At 39.9% G+C, this 18,757-nt stretch overlaps 1 protein-coding gene across 2 annotated transcripts in view; it reads right to left on the bottom strand.

The window, feature by feature from the left end:
* The window catches only part of hapln1b (hyaluronan and proteoglycan link protein 1b), a 42,541-nt gene that overhangs the window by 12,079 nt on the left and 11,705 nt on the right, over positions 1-18,757 (bottom strand). Inside the window, exons 1-2 of one of the 2 annotated variants that reach the window (XM_046860387.1) lie at positions 5,164-5,382; positions 4,487-4,608 (exon numbers count right to left, since the gene is read on the bottom strand). In XM_046860387.1, the coding sequence (XP_046716343.1) occupies positions 4,487-4,586 (100 nt within the window). In that variant the 5' untranslated portion in view covers positions 4,587-4,608; positions 5,164-5,382. Of the gene's footprint in view, positions 1-4,486; positions 4,609-5,163; positions 5,383-18,757 lie in introns of those variants that run through there. The other variant, XM_046860388.1, reaches the window with a different exon arrangement.

Raw genomic sequence — 18,757 nt, 5'->3', positions numbered from 1 at the left:
TATCTTGAATCTACTCTCATCTGGTAAGGTAGGATTCTAACTTTGTATATCTATTTAATTCAGTTGATTTTATTGTCGTTCTGTGCTTATTAGTTGGGTCAGGTGATTAATCAAGGGTAGTTTCAGTCTCACTTGAGGTGTGAATTGTGGGCAGGGCTTTCTCACTTATATTGAAGGTGTAGCCCCCCTTAAGCCAGTAACGCTTAGTGTTTATTTAGAATTTCTTATTTGTACTTTTTTTCTTTTTAAAACACATTCATGTCAAATTGGGAGATCAGTCATGTACCTCAAACCTATCTCTGTAGTCATCTCTTACAGACACAGGCGTTCCCATCCACAGAACAGATGTCACATTGCCAGTAACCTCATCTACCCTCCCCTGTTGTCTCAATCTTAAACAGTGGTGGTAGGTGGGCTCTGGAATTGTCAGTCTGCTGTAAAAAAAAGCTGACTTTATTACAGGCTTGGCTTCCCACTACACCTTGACTTTCTGGCACTTACTGAGACCTGGATATCCCCACAAAACACTGCTACACCAGCTGCTCTGTCTTCTGCCTATGCTTTCTCTCACTCACCAAGAGAAACTGGTAAAGGGGGTGGTACGGGTCTTCTTTTATCATGAAGATGGTGTTTCACACCTCTCCCTTTGTTTCATCTAACCATGTCTTCTTTTGAATTCCATGCCGTTTCAGTTACCTCTCCAAATCAACCTTTTTATCATTGTTATCTACCGCTCTCCAGGTCCCCTTGGAGACTTCCTAGAAGAAATGGACACACTCCTCAGTACTTTCCCCTCTGACAGCACCTCTGTTATGCTGGGATCAGCATAACAGAGATGTGGTCTGAGTACCTGAGGTGGGGGAGGGGCTTCGCCCGGTATGCGCCCCATAATTTTTGTGTAAACAAACATCCAGCGTGTTTTCTCCTCTGGTTGCAAAGTCCACATTCTGATAAAATTTGGAAAGCACAGTCCTGAGATTTGCGTGATTAAAATCTCCGGCGACTATAAACAATTCGTCAGGGTGTGTGATTTGAGGTTTGCTAATGGCCCCGTAGAGTACACTGAGCGCTTCCTCAGCATTAGCACTAGATGGTATTTACACTCTGAGCACAAGCGGTGGTGAATTCCCGGGGTAAATAAAAAGGTCTACATCTCACAACAATAAACTCCAGCAGCGATGAGCAGTAGGTAGAAACAAGGACAGAGTTCTTACACCATTCCGTGTTGATGTAAACACACAGGCCGCCGCCACGAGTCTTACCGCACAGAGCTGCATATCTGTCGGCACGAAATCTGTCCAGCTGAATGGCGGCGTCCGGAACTCTGTCGCTCAGCCACGTCTCAGTAAACACGAAAACGTAGCAGTGTTTGTACTCACGCCGAGTAGCTTGTTGGAGTCTAATGTAATCTAATTTATTGTCCAGGGAGCAGACATTAGCCAGCAGTAGAGATAGTAGAGCAGGCCGGCTTGGGTTAGCTTTTAACCTAGCATTAGCACCTGCTCGCTTTCCACGCTTCCGCTTCCTCACGCAGCGCCTTCGATTCCCTCTCCTCCATCCATCCGCCGCAGGTGCCGCCGAGGTCTTGAGGCCTGGTTCTCGAATCACGCCGAGGTCGCATAGCTTCTGCCGCAGGTCATCATTTATTGTGTTGTTTGGGTTATTTCTGAGTTATCTGATGGTTTTGCGGTTGTACACGAGGACACCGGTTGCGCCGATGTCCATGTGCATTCAAAATGGCATCAGTAAAATGCACCTGTGTTCGTTGTCCATATGCCTGCCCATACCATAACCCCACCACCATGGGCCACTCGATCCACACCATTGACATCAGCAAACCGCTTACCCACACAATGCCATACAAGCTGTCTGCCATCTGCCCTGTCAGTGAAAACCGGGATTCATCGGTGAAGAAAACACATCTCCAAAGTTCCAGATGGCATCTAATGTAAGCATTTGTCCACTCGAATCGGTTAGAATGAACTGCAGTCAGGTTGAGACGAGGATGACGAGCATGCAGATGAGCCTTCCTGAGACTGTTTGTGGCAGTTTGAGGAGAAATCCTTTGATTATGCAAACTGAATGTTGCAGCAGCTGTCTGGGTGGCTGGTCTCAGACAATCTTGAAGGTGAAGATGCTGGATGTGGAGGTCCTGGGCTGGTGTTGTTACACATGGTCTGCGGTTGTGAGACCGGTTGGATGTACTGCTAAATTCTCTGCAACGCCTTTGGAGACGGCTTATGGTTGAGCAATGAACATTCAATCCACGAGCAACAGCTCAGGTAAACATTCTTTCAGTCAGCATGACACTCTCTCACAACTTGCGGAATTGTGCTGTGTGATAAAACTGCACATATTAGAGTTCCTTTTATTGTGGCAAGCCTAAGGCACAACTGTGCAATAATCATGCTGTCTAATCAGCATCTTCATTTGCCACACCTGTGGGGTGAATGGATTATCTCAGCAAAGGAGAAGTGCTCACTAACACGGATTTAGACAGATTTGTCAACATTATTTAAGAGAAATAGGCCTCTTGTGTACATAGAAAAAGTCTTAGATCTCGGCGTTCAGCTCATGAAAAATGGGGGCAAAAACAAAAGTGTTGCATTTATAATTTTGTTCAGTGTAGATGGCCTTGTAATTTATACTATGGACTGGCCCAATGATATAGATGTGTTGATGTTTTTAAATGACTAAAACAAGCATCAGTGACAATAAACTAGGCAAAATGTGAGTTTGCCCAAGCAACTGTTACTTACCTTGGCAAGCCAGTAGGGCAGGTCCAATCTAAAGTAACTGCCATTTTAAACTTTCCTGTGCCTTTTTGTGAGTTACGAAGATTTTTGGCATGGCAGGCTACTATCGTTTCTTCCCTTACATCATTACTTAGTGGTTCCAAACCCTTTGTTGGGACTTCTGATTGTCAACATGCTTTTGACAGTGTGAAGGCTATGTTATGTGAATCGCTTGTACTTGCAGCTCCAGATTTTTCTAAACCCTTTAAGCTTGAAGTTGATGCAAGTGCTATGGGAGCTGGAGCTGTGTTGGTTCAGGAGGATGCCTGTGGGTATTTTTCATGTATATTTAACAAACATCAAGGAAAATATTGTTGCTTGCTTTACAGTTTTTCAAAGAATAGCCTTTAAAATAGAGCCTAGAGAAGTCTTTTTTCCCAGTATGTTTATTTCTTTCCAACTTTATGACATGCATTTAATGGCATCATTTTGACAACCTTACACAACATATTTTTTCCCATCTGGAGTCAATACATTTATGGCCGTTCTCTTGTATTGATAAATTCAGTTGAGCAAGTTCAGAGCTCTAACCTGATGCTAAATTAACGACTCTCTCACAATATGAGCCTAATGAATCTTGGTATTGTCATCCTGAAATATGCTTATGCATAACATTCCTTAATGGGATAACCTGGTCAATCAGTACATCAAGTACTTAGCTGACATTTTATTGCTGCATATTGGCTTGACCAGTTGAAGTACCCCCAGATCATAACACTCTCTCCAGAGGCATGTACAGTGCAATTTGCAATGCTTCATGTGTTTTCCTTCTTACCCTGACACATTTTCAATTGCTTTATCCACCTTATACATGGAAGTGCAGCAGCTGCAAGGAAATGTATTCTGTCACAATCCTGGCACAGACCACTAATTTGCCCCTTCTGAAACACAGCTATTTCTTTTCTATGACCTTTTCTATGACAGAACTCTATAAAAAACAGAACAATGTCTTGGTCAGGTCACAAATAATCTCTACAGGACAGTGATGAAAGAATCAAGCAATTCTTCACAGAAGGGCAGAAGTATATTGATGCCATAACATAAGATCCAAACCACTTATCAGCAGTAAGAATAAAACGCATGAACTCAAATATCATTCTGACCAGAACTGAGCACACGTTTCTTATCCTGAAGACTAAATAGATAAACAGCAAGCAAAAACAGAAAAGATTTGTTTTACAAGCTTGGAATAGCATCAGAAAATGCAACAGTCTGGCTATGCCAGTGGGTTGCCAGCCAGATGTCATTTCTGCATAAAAGAAAAGCAACCAAATGTACTTTTATATTATAATCTCATGATATTTTTGCTCATCTTAAAATTACGTAGCTTGCCACCAAAGATGCCAGGGTTGATCATTCAGCCACAAGAGCATTAGAGAGGTTAGCTGCAGATGTCGGATATGATGTTGCCTGGCATGCAGTTACAGTTTATCCCAAAGATGTTCAGTTGGGATGTTTGGAAGGGAGAAATCCACTGATATGGGTGCCAAGATAGACTTTGAAGCCAAGCATTACAAAGCTTTCGGTATTCTTCCATTTCACCTGGCTAACACTTGAGAGGCAATGTGATATAAAAGCAAACTTCAGACAGTCATTCAAAAAAGATTTTATAAATATTATGTATATTAGTTAAAAATAGTTGGCTTTGGGGATGTGAATTTAAAATACATAAAATGTATCATCTGACCTACCTGAGAGGTAAATGGTCCTGTAAGGTGCCAAGTTGAAAGCCTGGTCAAAGTTCTCTGCATGGCACATGGAGAGGAAGGTGAGGAGAAGCAGAGTGTTCATCTTGCTATATTGCAGTACTTCACTACAAAAAATAAATAAATCAGAGCAGCAGAGTCATTTCAGCATTTCCAGTTTTAACATAGTACTATTATGTGAAACAGTCTGAAACATGTCATTTTGGTGCTCTAATTATCTAAGAAGGACTCATGTTCCTTTAGAAATAAAACTGCATTTCGCCTAAACCGTAATTAACTACCACTTTATTTCTATCTGCAGTAATTCCCTAGTGAACCAACATAATTCTTATAGTGCAGAGAAAAGTCTCTCTGTCACTGCAACCCTGTTCCCTTATTTCATGCAAATCATAAATAGGATAGCAGCAAATATAAAGCACCAAATCTTGTGACTTCATCTTAGGCGTCTTTTGAATTCAAAACTGAAATTCAAAATTACATTGTTTTGAGTCATGCTGCAACCATGCAGAACACTGAGTGTATTATAAGAAAGCAAGCAATACACATCAAAACAAAGTAGCACACTAGCAAACTTTAACAGACACATGTTTTGGACACAGTGGCCCTAGTACAGCACCGACCTTCATCAACACAGCAAATCCTAAAGACAGTAGCATACTTACCATCTTGCACAGTATACAGTCCTAGCTAATAACAAGATGCATGTGCAGAAATTGTCACATATTCATCTGAACTAGAAGGATAGGGCTTTGAACTCTCTCTTGCCTGCTCTCTGCAGTAACACTGATTGCTCCTTTTTCTCTCCATTCATTTCAGAGTGCTGACGCACTTGCGGAGTCTGCAGTCAGCAGAACATAATTGTTCTCTCTCTCTGCAGAGCAGCCCCCACCCATTCACCCCTAGTCCAGGCTGCAAATAGTCATTACACATACATATACAGGAATCAGACAGTGATAAGGGTTGTAAGAACAAACAAGCCCTTTTCTACAGTAGAGACATTTTAGAAATATCCAGTCTAAAATAGAAATTTTTTTTCCTGAAGCAAGAAAAAAAAAACATACAGTGGGGCAAATAAGTATTTGATCACCTACCAACCAGCAAGAATTCTCTCTCTCACAGACCTGTTAGTTTGTCTTTAAGAAGCCCTCCTCTACTGTACTAACCACCTGTATTAATTGCACCTGTTTGAACTCGTTACCTGCATAAAAGACACCTGTCTACACAATCAATCAGACTCCAACCTCTCCACTATGGGCAAGAAAAAGAGCTGTCTAAGGACAATAGGGACAAAGTGGTAGACCTGCACAAGGCTGGGATGGGCTACAGGACAATAGGCAAACAGCTTGGTAAGAAGGCAACAACTGTTAGTGCAATTATTAGAAAGAAATTCAAGATGACTGGCAATCTCCCTTGGACTGGGGCTCCATGCAAGATCTCGCCTCATGGAGTATCAGTGATCCTAAAAAAAGGTGAGGGATCAGCCTAGAACTACACGGGAGGACCTGGTCAATGACCTGAAGAGAGCTGGGACCACAGTCCTCAACGTTACCATTAGTAACCCACTACACAGTCATGAATTAAAATCCTGCAGCACGTGCTAGGTCCCCCTGCTCAAGCCAGCACATGTCCAGGCCTGTCTGAAGTCAAGAACACCAACCCAACCATGAAGCATGGGGGTGCTTTTCTGCAAAGGGGACAGGACAACTGCATCAAATTGAGGAAGGATGGATGGGGCCATTTATCGTGAGATTTTGGGCAACATCCTCCTTCCCTTGGTAATATTGAAGATTGAAGATGGGTCATGGCTGGGGCTTCCAGCATGACAATGACCCCAAACACACAGCCAGGGCAACTAAGGAGTGGCTCCGTAAGAAGCATTTCAAGATCCTGGAGTGGCCTAGCTATTTTTGTGTGTGTGACACACACGCAGTGTTTTCTGTTGTTGAACTGTTTGCTGGGAATTTTGTTTGTATCGGCGTTTTAAATTTTTTACAGTTTGTTTTTTCTCGCTTTCATCGCTTTAAAATATCAAAATATCGTTTTGATTTCCTGCATCCTTCACTTTCCATTGGCTCTGTCTCGTCTATTTTTTTGCTTTTTTGCGCTTTTTTCCCTGTTTGAGGGTTTGAAAGCAGTGAGCGGAGGACATTCAACAGAACTATGAACACACACTACAGTAATCACATTAAGGTACGTAATTTCTCTACTATGGTGAACATCCAGTTCATTCTGTGTGTGAAGTGTGACATGTTTAGTCGGTCTTTCTCCACTGTTAGCGATAATTTTATCTGTGAGAAGTGTAAGCTAGTTTGCTCTTTGATGGAGCAGATCTTAGCATTAGAGGAGCGCATCCAGAGTCTAGAGAGAAGTAGTGAGTGTGAGAGCAGTCCAGGTTCTGCAGAGGAAAGTCTGGATGCCCTAGGTGAAGTTAATATTCCCCCGACTCCGGCATTAGAGCCCTCGCAGCGGGGCGAATGGGTGACGGCATACTCGCAAAGCCAAAGCTAACGCTAAGGCTTGCCCACGGGAGCACTATTCCTCTCCGCTTCACGTGTCCAACAGGTTCGCTCTCCTCAGTGAAGCACCCGCTGAGAAACCTGAAAGAGCTCTGGTTTTAGGAGACTCCATTCTGGGGCACGTAAAATTAGCTAGACCTTTAGGGGCACCAGCAGCACAGGTTATGTTTATACCGGGAGCCAGGGCGCCGGACATAGCAGGTCAGCTTAGATTCTTAGAAAAGCATAGGTTCTCTAAGATAGTTTTTCACACAGGAGCTAATGATATACGCCTTCGACAATCAGAGGTTACTAAGAGTAATATTATAGAGGTGTGTAAATTAGCGATGGCAATGTCCGATGCAGTAACATGCTCTGGCCCCATCCCAATGCGATGTGGCGATATAGCCTACAGCAGGTTATGGTCGCTGAACTGCTGGATGTCCAAGTGGTGCGCCAAAAACAATGTGGGCTTCATTAATAATTGGAGCATTTTTAGGGCAAGGCTGGCCTGTTAGGGCGGGACGGTATCCATCCCATAGGTGCTGCTCTCATTTCTTGTAGTACAGGTCATAGTCTCAGAACAGCACTAGTTAACAAGTGACTGTCTAGAGCCAAGGCCAGGGAGCAGACAGACAGGCTAAACCGACCGTCTGCTAGCTGCACAGAGTCGTCACTCAGGATCCACCATATTGAGACTGTGTCTGTCCCCCGAGCAAAACCAAAATATAGGAATTATCAGAAAGTCTGTTTTAGTAACCTGATTAACATTAAATTAAATAGGACTAAACGCACAGCCAGCACCTCTGATCTAAAAATAGGATTGTTGAATATTCGATCTCTCACGTCAAAAGCGCTTACTATTAACGAAATTATTACCGACCAGGAGATTAATATAATGTGTTTGACAGAAACATGGATTAAACCGAATGAATATGTGACATTAAATGAAGCGAGTCCTCCTGGGTATAGTTACATACACCAACCACGTCTAAATGGCAGAGGAGGCGGAGTCGCAGCTATCTATAATAATCTAAACGTCACACAAAAGACTAAACACAAATGTAAAACATATGAAGTTCTTTACACCAACATAAATTATTCAGTGTCCGAAAGCAGGTCCAGTCAGTCAATTCCACTAATTATTATTTATAGACCCCCAGGGCCCTACTCTGATTTTCTCATAGAATTTGCAGATTTCATCACAAATTTAGCTACTCTTTAGACAAAGCATTAATTATTGGTGACTTTAATATTCATTTTGATAATCAGGAAGACTCCTTAAGAGCAGCAGTTGTGTCCATTCTAGAGTCAGTTGGAATTAATCAGAATGTTATAGGACCCACTCATAATGGTGGACACACTCTCAATTTGTTGTTAACATTTGGATTAAAAATAAAAAACTCATAATAAAAAAAGTCATAATTCCACAGTCTGAAGCTATTTCAGACCATTATCTCATCTCTTTTAAAATCTGCCTCAGTCATTGCATTACTACCTCACCACGTTACCTTGTTAAGCATACTTTCACGTCAGCTACAGAAGCGCGTTTTATCAATAATCTTCCAGAAATTACGATATTAGATAGATCTCCGTCTGACAGTGCAGAGCTTGACTGGGCCACTAAACACCTAGAATCAACGTTACGTTACACTCTAGATGATGTAGCTCCCCTTAAAACCAAAATGATCAGGGAGAAAAAATTAGCACAGTGGTATAATAATCATCCGCGCACCTTAAAACAGACCACTCGAAAATTAGAACGTAAATGGCGTCAAACAAAATTAACAGTATTTCAAATAGCATGGAAGGAGAGCCTCCTAAATTATAGAAAATCTCTTAGTGCTGCTAGATCAGCATATTTCTCCACCCTCATAGAAAATAACAAGCATAATCCTAGATTTTTATTCAGCACGGTAGCAAAAATAACAGGAAATAAAAGCACTGCACTCACATGCACACCATCATTAGGTAGTAATGATTTTATGAACTTTTTTAATAATAAAATTAAGAATATCAGGCAAGAAATCCAGACGGTTAATATAAATCCAAATTATTTTACAAGTACCCTTTAGACAGCAGCGTAATTATAGCAGACAATCAACCACAAAGCTTCACTCCTATTCATGGGAATGACTTAATTTAATTAATTTCCTCATCAAAATCATCAACCCGCATTCTCGATCCCTTGCCTACAAGCTTCTTTATACAGATAACTCCAGAGGTAATTAAACCTGTTTTAAAAATAATAAACTCTTCCATTAGCATTGGTTATGTACCAAAATCCTTCAAACTGGCGGTTATCCACTCCCTTATTAAGAAACCTGACCTTGACCCATGTCAGTTGTCCAACTACAGACCAATATCAAATCTCTCCTTTATATCCAAAATTTTAGAAAATGTTGTAGCATAGCACTTATGCTCACACCTACTTATGAATAACATTTTTGAAATGTATCATTCAGGATTTCAGCTTCATCATAGCACAGAGACGGCACTAGTTAAGGTGGTAAATGACCTGTTGGCCTCGGATCAGGGTTTTGTCTCCTTACTTGTTTTGCTCGACCTTAGTGCAGCTTTTGACACCATTGATCACACTATACAACTTGCTAGACTTGAGAATGTTGTTGGAATAAAGGGAACGACTCTCTCTTGGCTCAGGTCTTATTTGACTGATCGCTATCAGTTTGTTGATGTAAATGGTAAGTTCTCCACACTCTATGAGGTAAAGTTTGGTGTTCCTCAAGGATCTGTCTTAGGCCCTCTGCTTTTCTCTTTATATATGCTGCCTCTTGGTGAAATTATTCATAAACATGGGATTCGCTTCCATTGCTATGCTGATGACACACAGCTGTATATTTCAGCAAAGCCAGATGAGAGAGATCAGCTTTACAATGTTGATAAGTGTGTAAAGGACATTAGACAGTGGATGCTTGATAACTTTCTTCTGCTCAACTCAGATAAGACGGAAGTACTTTTACTAGGGCCACATGCAGCTGGAAGTAAACTTTCCGATTACATAGCATCTCTGGATGGTGTTTCTGTTTCAGCAAGCAAGCAGTTTGGCATCTACCAGAAGTGCAAAAAGTAGCAATCGTGCAAATAGTGCAGATAAATATGTATCATATGTATAGCATGTGATATATATGTAAGCATATGCACAGTGATTAAATATAAAGTCTATAACAGTGCAGAGACACATGGACATCATTAAGACCCTTTGCTATGTTTCCACACGGACAATTAATGAGGTGATAACGGAGAAAGTGCACCGCTTCAAGTCAAGTCAAGAAGCTTTTATATATATATATATATATATATATATATATATATATATATATATATATATATATATATATATATATCATAGACTTTTTACAGATTTGAATGATGTATTATTTTTATCTCTACGATCAATGATCATGAATCATGGCGGATTTGGTGTTTGATTTGAGACTTGGCACATGAATAAAACAAAAGTTTACTGATTACAAATATTTTTCGGTGGAGTTTATTTATTTATTTTATATCTAAGTAAAGAAGGGACGTCGTGAATAAGTGTATGTTTTGCTGGAGGTTTTAATTTCGCCTCTTTTATATTTAGTTATTTATTTATGTATTTACATTTTTTTTTTATATATAAAAATGGTAAAAACAGAAATGCGCGCTGAATTGATGACGCGTTAATAACATCTAGTGCCGTTTACAATAATTTTGACAGCCAAATATATATAATACAAAACTAATTAAAAATGTTGTTACCTAATGAATGTATCCAGACTGAAGATCCACATATAGAACACAAGCAGAGAAAAGATGATGATCATGAATGTGTCTGTTCTCAGTCATGTTTACATCACTGACTCCCTCTGTCTCATCCACATTAACCCCAAACTTCTCACTGCCTTCTGCCTGCTGATTCTTATCTTCGTAAAGAGTGAGAGTCAGGACTTTATACACCAGCGGATTGAAAAAGACAACAGGAAACAGGAAATCGGTTGTTCGGCTGAAATCGGCACGCAGTGAAGAGAAAAATTTGATATTTCACCAAATCAATTTATTAAAACTAAAGTAACGAGCCTGTTTTGAAAATGTAAGAAGTAATAAAAAGTACAGATATTTGTGTAAAAATGTAATGAGTAAAAGTAAAAAGTTGTCTAAAAAATAAATAGAGGAGTAAAGTACTGATACCAGAAAAATCTACTTAAGTACACTTACGAAGTATTTGTACTTCGTTACTTCCCACCTCTGTTATTGACCCGAGTCTTTCCTTTGAGTCTCACGTGAATAATATCACCAAGATCGCCTTCTTTCACCTTAGAAATATTGCTAAAATTAGAAATATGATGTCGTTACAGGATGCAGAAAAACTAGTTCATGCTTTTGTTACTTCTAGATTAGACTACTGTAATGCTTGCCTGTCTCGGTGTGCAAATAAGTGCATAAATAAGCTTCAGTTAGTTCAGAATGCAGCAGCAAGAGTCTTTACTAGATCTAGGAAATATGACCACATCACCCCTGTTTTAATCAGTCTACACTGGCTCCCAATTAAATCTCGCATTGATTATAAAATACTACTACTGACGTATAGTTTTATAGTTTTTAGTTTGTATAGTTTTTACAGTCTTCTTGTACAGTACTGTATAATCAAGTATACAGTAGGTTTACTGGTCGGCGCTATTTAGGGTTTTGTGTCTTGTCTTGTGTCGTCTGTCTGCACTGTTTGCACCAGGTTGCACTCGATGCACTTTATGTAACTTGTGTTGTAGCTCTATGTTGTTTTGTTTGTTGTTGTTTAGTGTAGCACCAGGGTTCTGGAGAAACGTGTCTCGTTTTTACTGTGTACTGTGTACCACTGTGTATAGTAGAAATGACAATAAAAGCCTCTTGACTTGACTTGACTTGATAAAGCACTTAACAGTCTCGCACCGCAGTATCTGTGTGAACTTCTGTATGATCCTCCACGCCTACTTAGATCAAAAGGTGCTGGCTATCTGTTGGTTCCTCAAATAATGAAGACTACAGCAGGGGGCAGATCTTTCTCTTATAAAGCCCCACAGTTATGGAACAGCCTTCCAACCAGTGTTCGGGACTCAGGCACAGTCTCAGTGTTCAAGTCGAGGTTGAAAACGTATTTATTTAGTCAAGCCTTTGATTAGTAGATTTTTTTCTTAGATAAAGGCTCAGATCTGGAGGGAACATGGATATAGAGTGTTTGGTGAACTGGGATATTTGTTTGCTGTTGTCCCCTCACATTCACACGTTCACTCAGGTTTGTTGACGGTGGTGTGGTGGGTCGTCTCTTATCCCAGAGATCCCTCATGTCTGTGTTACCTTCTGGTTCTCCCTTTTAGTTATGCTGCCATAGCGAGTCTTGCCAGAGTCCAAACTGCACAGTGACATTAACTGTCATACAACAATAAGGACACTTAATAATCCATATCCTTCTCTTCCTGTCACCCTCCTCTCTCTCTCTCTCTAACCCTAACCCTAACCCTAACCCTAACCCTTTGTCCAGGCCTGCCTCTGGATAGTGTTCTCTTCGACTGGAGGCCACTCTGTGCAGCTTGGGACGGTTTCTCATCAAAACCTTGGGTGGTTCCATGAAATTCCGGAGTAAGAACGGGCGCTTTGAGGATGGATTGGACTGTAGGTAATATCAACAGTCTGCAGCTTGGGACGGTTTCTCATCAACACCTTGGGTGGTTCCATGAAATTCCGGAGTAAGAACGGGCGCTTTGAGGATGGATTGGACTGTAGGTAATATCAACAGTCTGCTACACTGACTCAGGATACAGTTCGCTTCTGATCATCATCACTGTACCCCGCAACATTGTATATCTGCTTCAAATGGACATTCGGTGCAACCCAGATGAGGATGGGTTCCCTCTTGAGTCTGGTTCCTCTCAAGGTTTCTTCCTTATGCCATCTCGGGGAGTTTTTCCTTGCCACAGTTGCTCATCAGGGACAAACTTACTTACAAAGAACATATTTACTTTTAATCAGCACATTATCTGTGTAAAGCTACTTTGAGTTCATTGTTAAAAGCGCTATACAAATAAAAATGAATTGAATTTTTCTATTTTAGAGTGTACATTATTTTCATTGATAAAATTGCATAAAGGAATATCTGTAAAAACTAAACCCATTTAGTGTATTTAATAGCCATATTACATCAAAATACAAATACAGTTGCATTTAAAAAGTTCCCCTGCAGTGGCTGTGTAGAGTAAGTTATGGGAAACTATTCGTTTATTGAAATTCATAATTATTTTTACTCTTATTTATTTATTAAACCTCGCACAGTATCATGTGGTATTCTTGTTCCCGGAAAAGCTGCTTGAAATTTACCATGAATTAAATCTGTGTATTTATCGGCAGCTTTAAGAAGCTCCACTACTTGCTCTACAAAGCCACTGTGGAGGGACTTTTTTTAACACACTGTATTTAAATAAAAATGTAAAAATCAATTAAAAATGACTTAAAAAATGGTAACTGCCCTGTCCCTTTAGTTTAGTTTAAAATGATCCGAAAGTTTGGAAACTTTCTGCTGTTTTCTTTGGCCTGAACCCTTCGCTGTTTTCTCCCCGATCCTCCATTTTTTATTCTGCAGTGTGTGTTTACCTGTCCAGAGTGCTCCAGTGTTTAGCAGGTGGTGTGTCAGTAATAATGGTCTGTGGGAAACAGTGATTCATGTTTAGTTAAATGGAAGCTAAGTAACTACAGGGGAATTAACTTGATCAGTCACACCATGAAGTTATGGGAAAGAGTAGTGGAAGCCAGGCTGAGAGAAGAGGTGACCATCTGTGAGCAACAGTATGGTTTTATGCTGAGGAAGGGCAGTACAGATGCATTATTTGCTTTGAGAATCTTGATGGAAAAGTATAGAGAATTTCTGCACCAGTTATTATGACACTTTAACTCTGGACTTGCACAGCACATTGCCACTTTATAACCACACCATACTGCACATGGACACTTTAAGGACAATCACTAATCACTTTAATTTGTACTGTCAATATCTGCCATATGCATCCTTGTATAGACATATATTTCCAACCATCATATACAGTGAGGAAAATAAGTATTTGAACACCCTGCTATTTTGCAAGTTCTTCCACTTAGAAATCATACTTATTTGCAGCTGTATCATACAAATAAATAGTTAAAAAAAATCATACATTGTGATTTCTGAATTAATTTATTTTTTAGATTATGTCTCTCACAGTGGACATGCACCTACGATGACAATTTTAGACCCCTCCATGATTTCTAAGTGGGAGAACTTGCAAAATATAAGGGTGTTTAAATACTTATTTTCCTCGCTGTAGTTTATACTTTTTATTTATCTACCTTTCTTTCTTTATTTTATCCTTAATTCTATGCCGGACAGACGTAAAAAGCATTTCACTGCATGTCGTACTCTGTATGTATGTGTATGAGACAAATAAAATTTGATTTGATTTGTTTTGGGGAGCACACTGACAAAGAGGGTTACATATATACAGTGTGTGTATGTATATATATATACTATATATATATATATAATATACAGTAAGGAAAATAAGTATTTGAACACCCTACTATTTTGCAAGTTCTCCCACTTAGAAATCATGGAGGGGTTTGAAATTGTCATCGTAGGTGCATGTCCACTGTGAGAGACATAATCTAAAAAAAAAAAATTCCAGAAATCACAATGTATGATTTTTTAATTATGTATTTGTATGATACAGCTGCAAATAAGTATTTGAACACCTGAGAAAGTCTATGTTAACATTTGGTACAGTAGCCTTTGTTTGCAATTACAGAGGTCAAACGTTTCCTGTAGTTTTTCACTGCAGGAGGGATTTTGGCCCACTCCTCCACACAGATCTTCTCTAGATCAGTCAGGTTTCTGGCCTGTCGCTGAGAAACACGGAGTTTAAGCTCCCTCCAAAGATTCTTTATTGGGTTTAGGTCTGGAGACTGGCTGGGCCACGCCAGAACCTTGATATGCTTCTTACAGAGCCACTCCTTGGTTATCCTGGCTGTGTGCTTCGGGTCATTGTCATGGAAGACCCAGCCTCGACCCATCTTCAATGCTCTAACTGAGGGAAGGAGGTTGTTCCCCAAAATCTCGCAATACATGGCCCCGGTCATCCTCTCCTTAATACAGTGCAGTCGCCCTGTCCCATGTGCAGAAAAACACAACCAAAGCATAATGCTACCACCCCCATGCTTCACAGTAGGGATGGTGTTCTTGGGATGGTACTCATCATTCTTCTTCCTCCAAACACGTTTAGTGTAATTATGACCCAAAAGTTCTATTTTGGTCTTATCTGACCACATAACTTTCTCCCATGACTCCTCTGGATCATCCAAATGGTCATTGGCAAACTTAAGACGTGCCTGGACATGTGCTGGTTTAAGCAGGGGAACCTTCCGTGCCATGCATGATTTCAAACCATGACGTCTCAGTGTATTACCAACAGTAACCTTGGAAACGATGGTCCCAGCTCTTTTCAGGTCATTGACCAGCTCCTTCCGTGTAGTTCTGAACTGATTTCTGAACCTTCCTTAGGATCATTGAGACCCCACGAGGTGAGATTTTGCATGGAGCCCCAGTCCGAGGGAGATTGACAGTCATGCTTAGCTTGTTCCATTTTCTAATGATTGCTCCAACAGTGGACCTTTTTTCACCAAGCTGCTTGGCAATTTCCCCGTAGCCCTTTCCAGCCTTGTGGAGGTGTACAATTTTGTCTCTAGTGTCTTTGGACAGCTCTTTGGTCTTGGCCATGTTAGTAGTTGGATTCTTACTGATTGTATGGAGTGGACAGGTGTCTTTATGCAGCTAACGACCTCAAACATGTGCATCTAATTTAGGATAATAAATGTAGTGGAGGTGGACATTTTAAAGGCAGACTAACAGGTCTTTGAGGGTCAGAATTCTAGCTGATAGACAGGTGTTCAAATACTTATTTGCAGCTGTATCATACAAATAAATAGTTAAAAAATCATACATTGTGTATATTATTTATATATATATATATATATATATATATATATATATATATATATATATATATATATATATATATATTTAAGTCTCTCATATAATGCCTGATGAGTTTAAATTAAACTAGATCAGAGACCATTTCAGCTCTGCATTTCCTTGTTATTTTAAATCTTTTTAATGTCTTTAAAGAGAGAGAGTTTTTGGTTGTTCAGTAGTAATATTTCTGCCCATTTATTTCAGCCCAATCTAATGCAGATGTCCCTGACTTAAGCTTTAAGTATAATGAATTTGTTTGTCATTAAATTATTATTTAGTTGTTGGTTTTGGTGCCATTTACAATCCCATAAACCTAGCAATCAACTATATAACAAGCATCAATCAACACTTGCCTAACCTAAACAGTCTCTCACTGCATTCATTAAATACCTAATGTATAATATATGTGATTTCTTTTAGTTGTTGTAGCTTGTGGAATCTTTTGCAGATGATCTTTGATGCTAATATACCGTGGTGTTAAAAAATGTTTTACCCCTTCCTGATTTTTTTTTTTTTTTTTTTTTTTTTTTGCATTTGTCACATTTGTTTCAGATCATCAAACTAATTTAGATATTAGCTGAAGATAACACAAGTGAACAAAAATCCAAAACTACATGGCTCTTTGTGAAAAAGTGTTTAACCCCCACCCTTTCCTCAGTAAATGTCAGTGTTCATGACTCCACAATAAGAAAGAGACTGAGCAAAAATGGTCTGCATGGTTCCAAGACGAAACCTCTGCTGAGCAAAAGGAACATAAAGGTTTGCCTCAGTTTTGCCAGAAAACATTTTGATGATCCCAAAGACTTTCGGAAAAATTGTCTGTGGACAGACAAGACAAAAGGAACCTTTTTGAATGGTGTGTGTCCCATTACTGAAGCAAACTTGGGTTCTGCAGCAGGACAATGATTCAAAACACACCAGCAAGTCCACCTCTGAACGGCTGAAGAAAAACTAAATGAAGATTGTGGTGTGGCCTAGTCAGTCCTGACCTGAATCCTATTGAGATGCTTTGGCATGACCTTAAAAAGGCGGTTCATGCTCGAAAAACCCTCCAATGAGGTGGAATTAACACTTCTGCATAGATCCAAAATTCCTCCACAGTTCTGTAACAGACTCATTGCAAGTTATTGCAAACGCTTGATTGCAGTTGTTGCTGCTAAGGGTGGCCCAACCAGTTATTAGCTTTAGGGGGCAAACACTTTTTCACACAGGGCCATGTAGTTTTAGATTTTCTTTTCCCTTAATAATAAAGACCTTTTATTTAAAAACTGCATGTTGTGTTCACTTGTGTTACCTTTTACTAATATTTAAATTAATTTGATGATCTGAAACATTATGAATCATGAATTGGTATGCACCGATACCACACAGCATGTAAACAGTGCTGTATCCATACGAAGGAACACAGAACCAGAACAACAGAGAGCAGAATAGAGTTTTTAGACATTACATTTATATTTTTAACTGTGGGTCCTGATTCAAACCCAGAAGAAATACCAGGAGAGCAGATTAATGTGCTTTACAAAGACGTGATTTCATACGGACTTTGGGTTCATAGCGCCTTCATACGCGGCTTTAAACTTATCCAGGCAGATAGGTTTACCACATACAGTCGTACTAAGAAAAGTGGTGGGAATACTGTGTATGTGAATAAGAGATGGTGTAATCCCGGATATTGAACTTTTAGCTGTGAGTATGCGCTCATATAATTTACAGAAGGAATTCTCATCTGCCATTTTAATTGATGCTTACATTCCCCCGAGAGCTGACCTGACAGTGGTGTGTGATGCCATACAGGTCACTGTTGCTAGGTTACAGTGTGAACACTGAGGCTTCGCCCAGGACATGGACACCTCAATGTGCAGGTCAGGAAAAAAGTGGAGACCCCGATCTGGAGTTTGCGACACTGGTGTCAGAAAGCGCTTATTCAACTTACTGGACGGTGGGACTCTCTGCTGATGAGCCAGCCAATGTAGAGCATTTGCGCCATTCTGTGTGATTCTTCCCTGATCAGAAAAGGCACCACGGGCATCGTAGATCGCATGGAAAACCTCTCCAAGAATTAGGTTTTGTTTGGGCATGATAAAAATCTAACAAATGTTTTGAAAGGATATTTTACAGCATTGATTCTGGAAGTCCCAGCTGATGTTGGGTAAATGAAATAATTTCTGACATATGGTTGTCAGAAGTGGGCTTCTGGCGAAGCTGGTGAAACTACTCCTCCACCACAGGCTGCAGTATCTCACAGGTGGCAGAGAGACCAGTACTACTAGCTACCTTTTAGTCTTCAGCACCGTGCCCAACTAGGTGATACCCCAATGTTCAGCTGTGTTAATGTTTAACAATAGATTAAATAAAAAGGGACAAGTGTAACCATTATTAACTATAAATCATTCTGAAGGTCTAAGCCTTAAGCATCGATTTTAGATCACAGTTTTTCAATGAAAGAATGTATAACCAATGTATTAATGCCCTTGTTTTTTTGTTTTTTTGTTTCCCCTTTTTGAATCGGAGGAGACCGAAAGCAAGGCATTTGGCCAAAAGATGGAAAATTTAATGTTGTACTTTGTGGGACAATGAAGAAAAAGTTAGATGACTGGGAAGAAAAGAAGAAGACAAAAAATGTAGAAGGTGTTAAAGGGAAAAATGAAGGAAAAAGACAGCATGCAGAAAAACAGAAAGAGGAAGGAACAGCGCCACGCTCAGGGCTGTATGATGGGGACAATTGGC

The sequence above is a fragment of the Silurus meridionalis genome, chromosome 11 (genome assembly GCF_014805685.1).
Source record: "Silurus meridionalis isolate SWU-2019-XX chromosome 11, ASM1480568v1, whole genome shotgun sequence".
Lineage (NCBI taxonomy): Eukaryota > Metazoa > Chordata > Actinopteri > Siluriformes > Siluridae > Silurus > Silurus meridionalis.
This window is presented reverse-complemented; position numbering and strand designations above follow the sequence as displayed.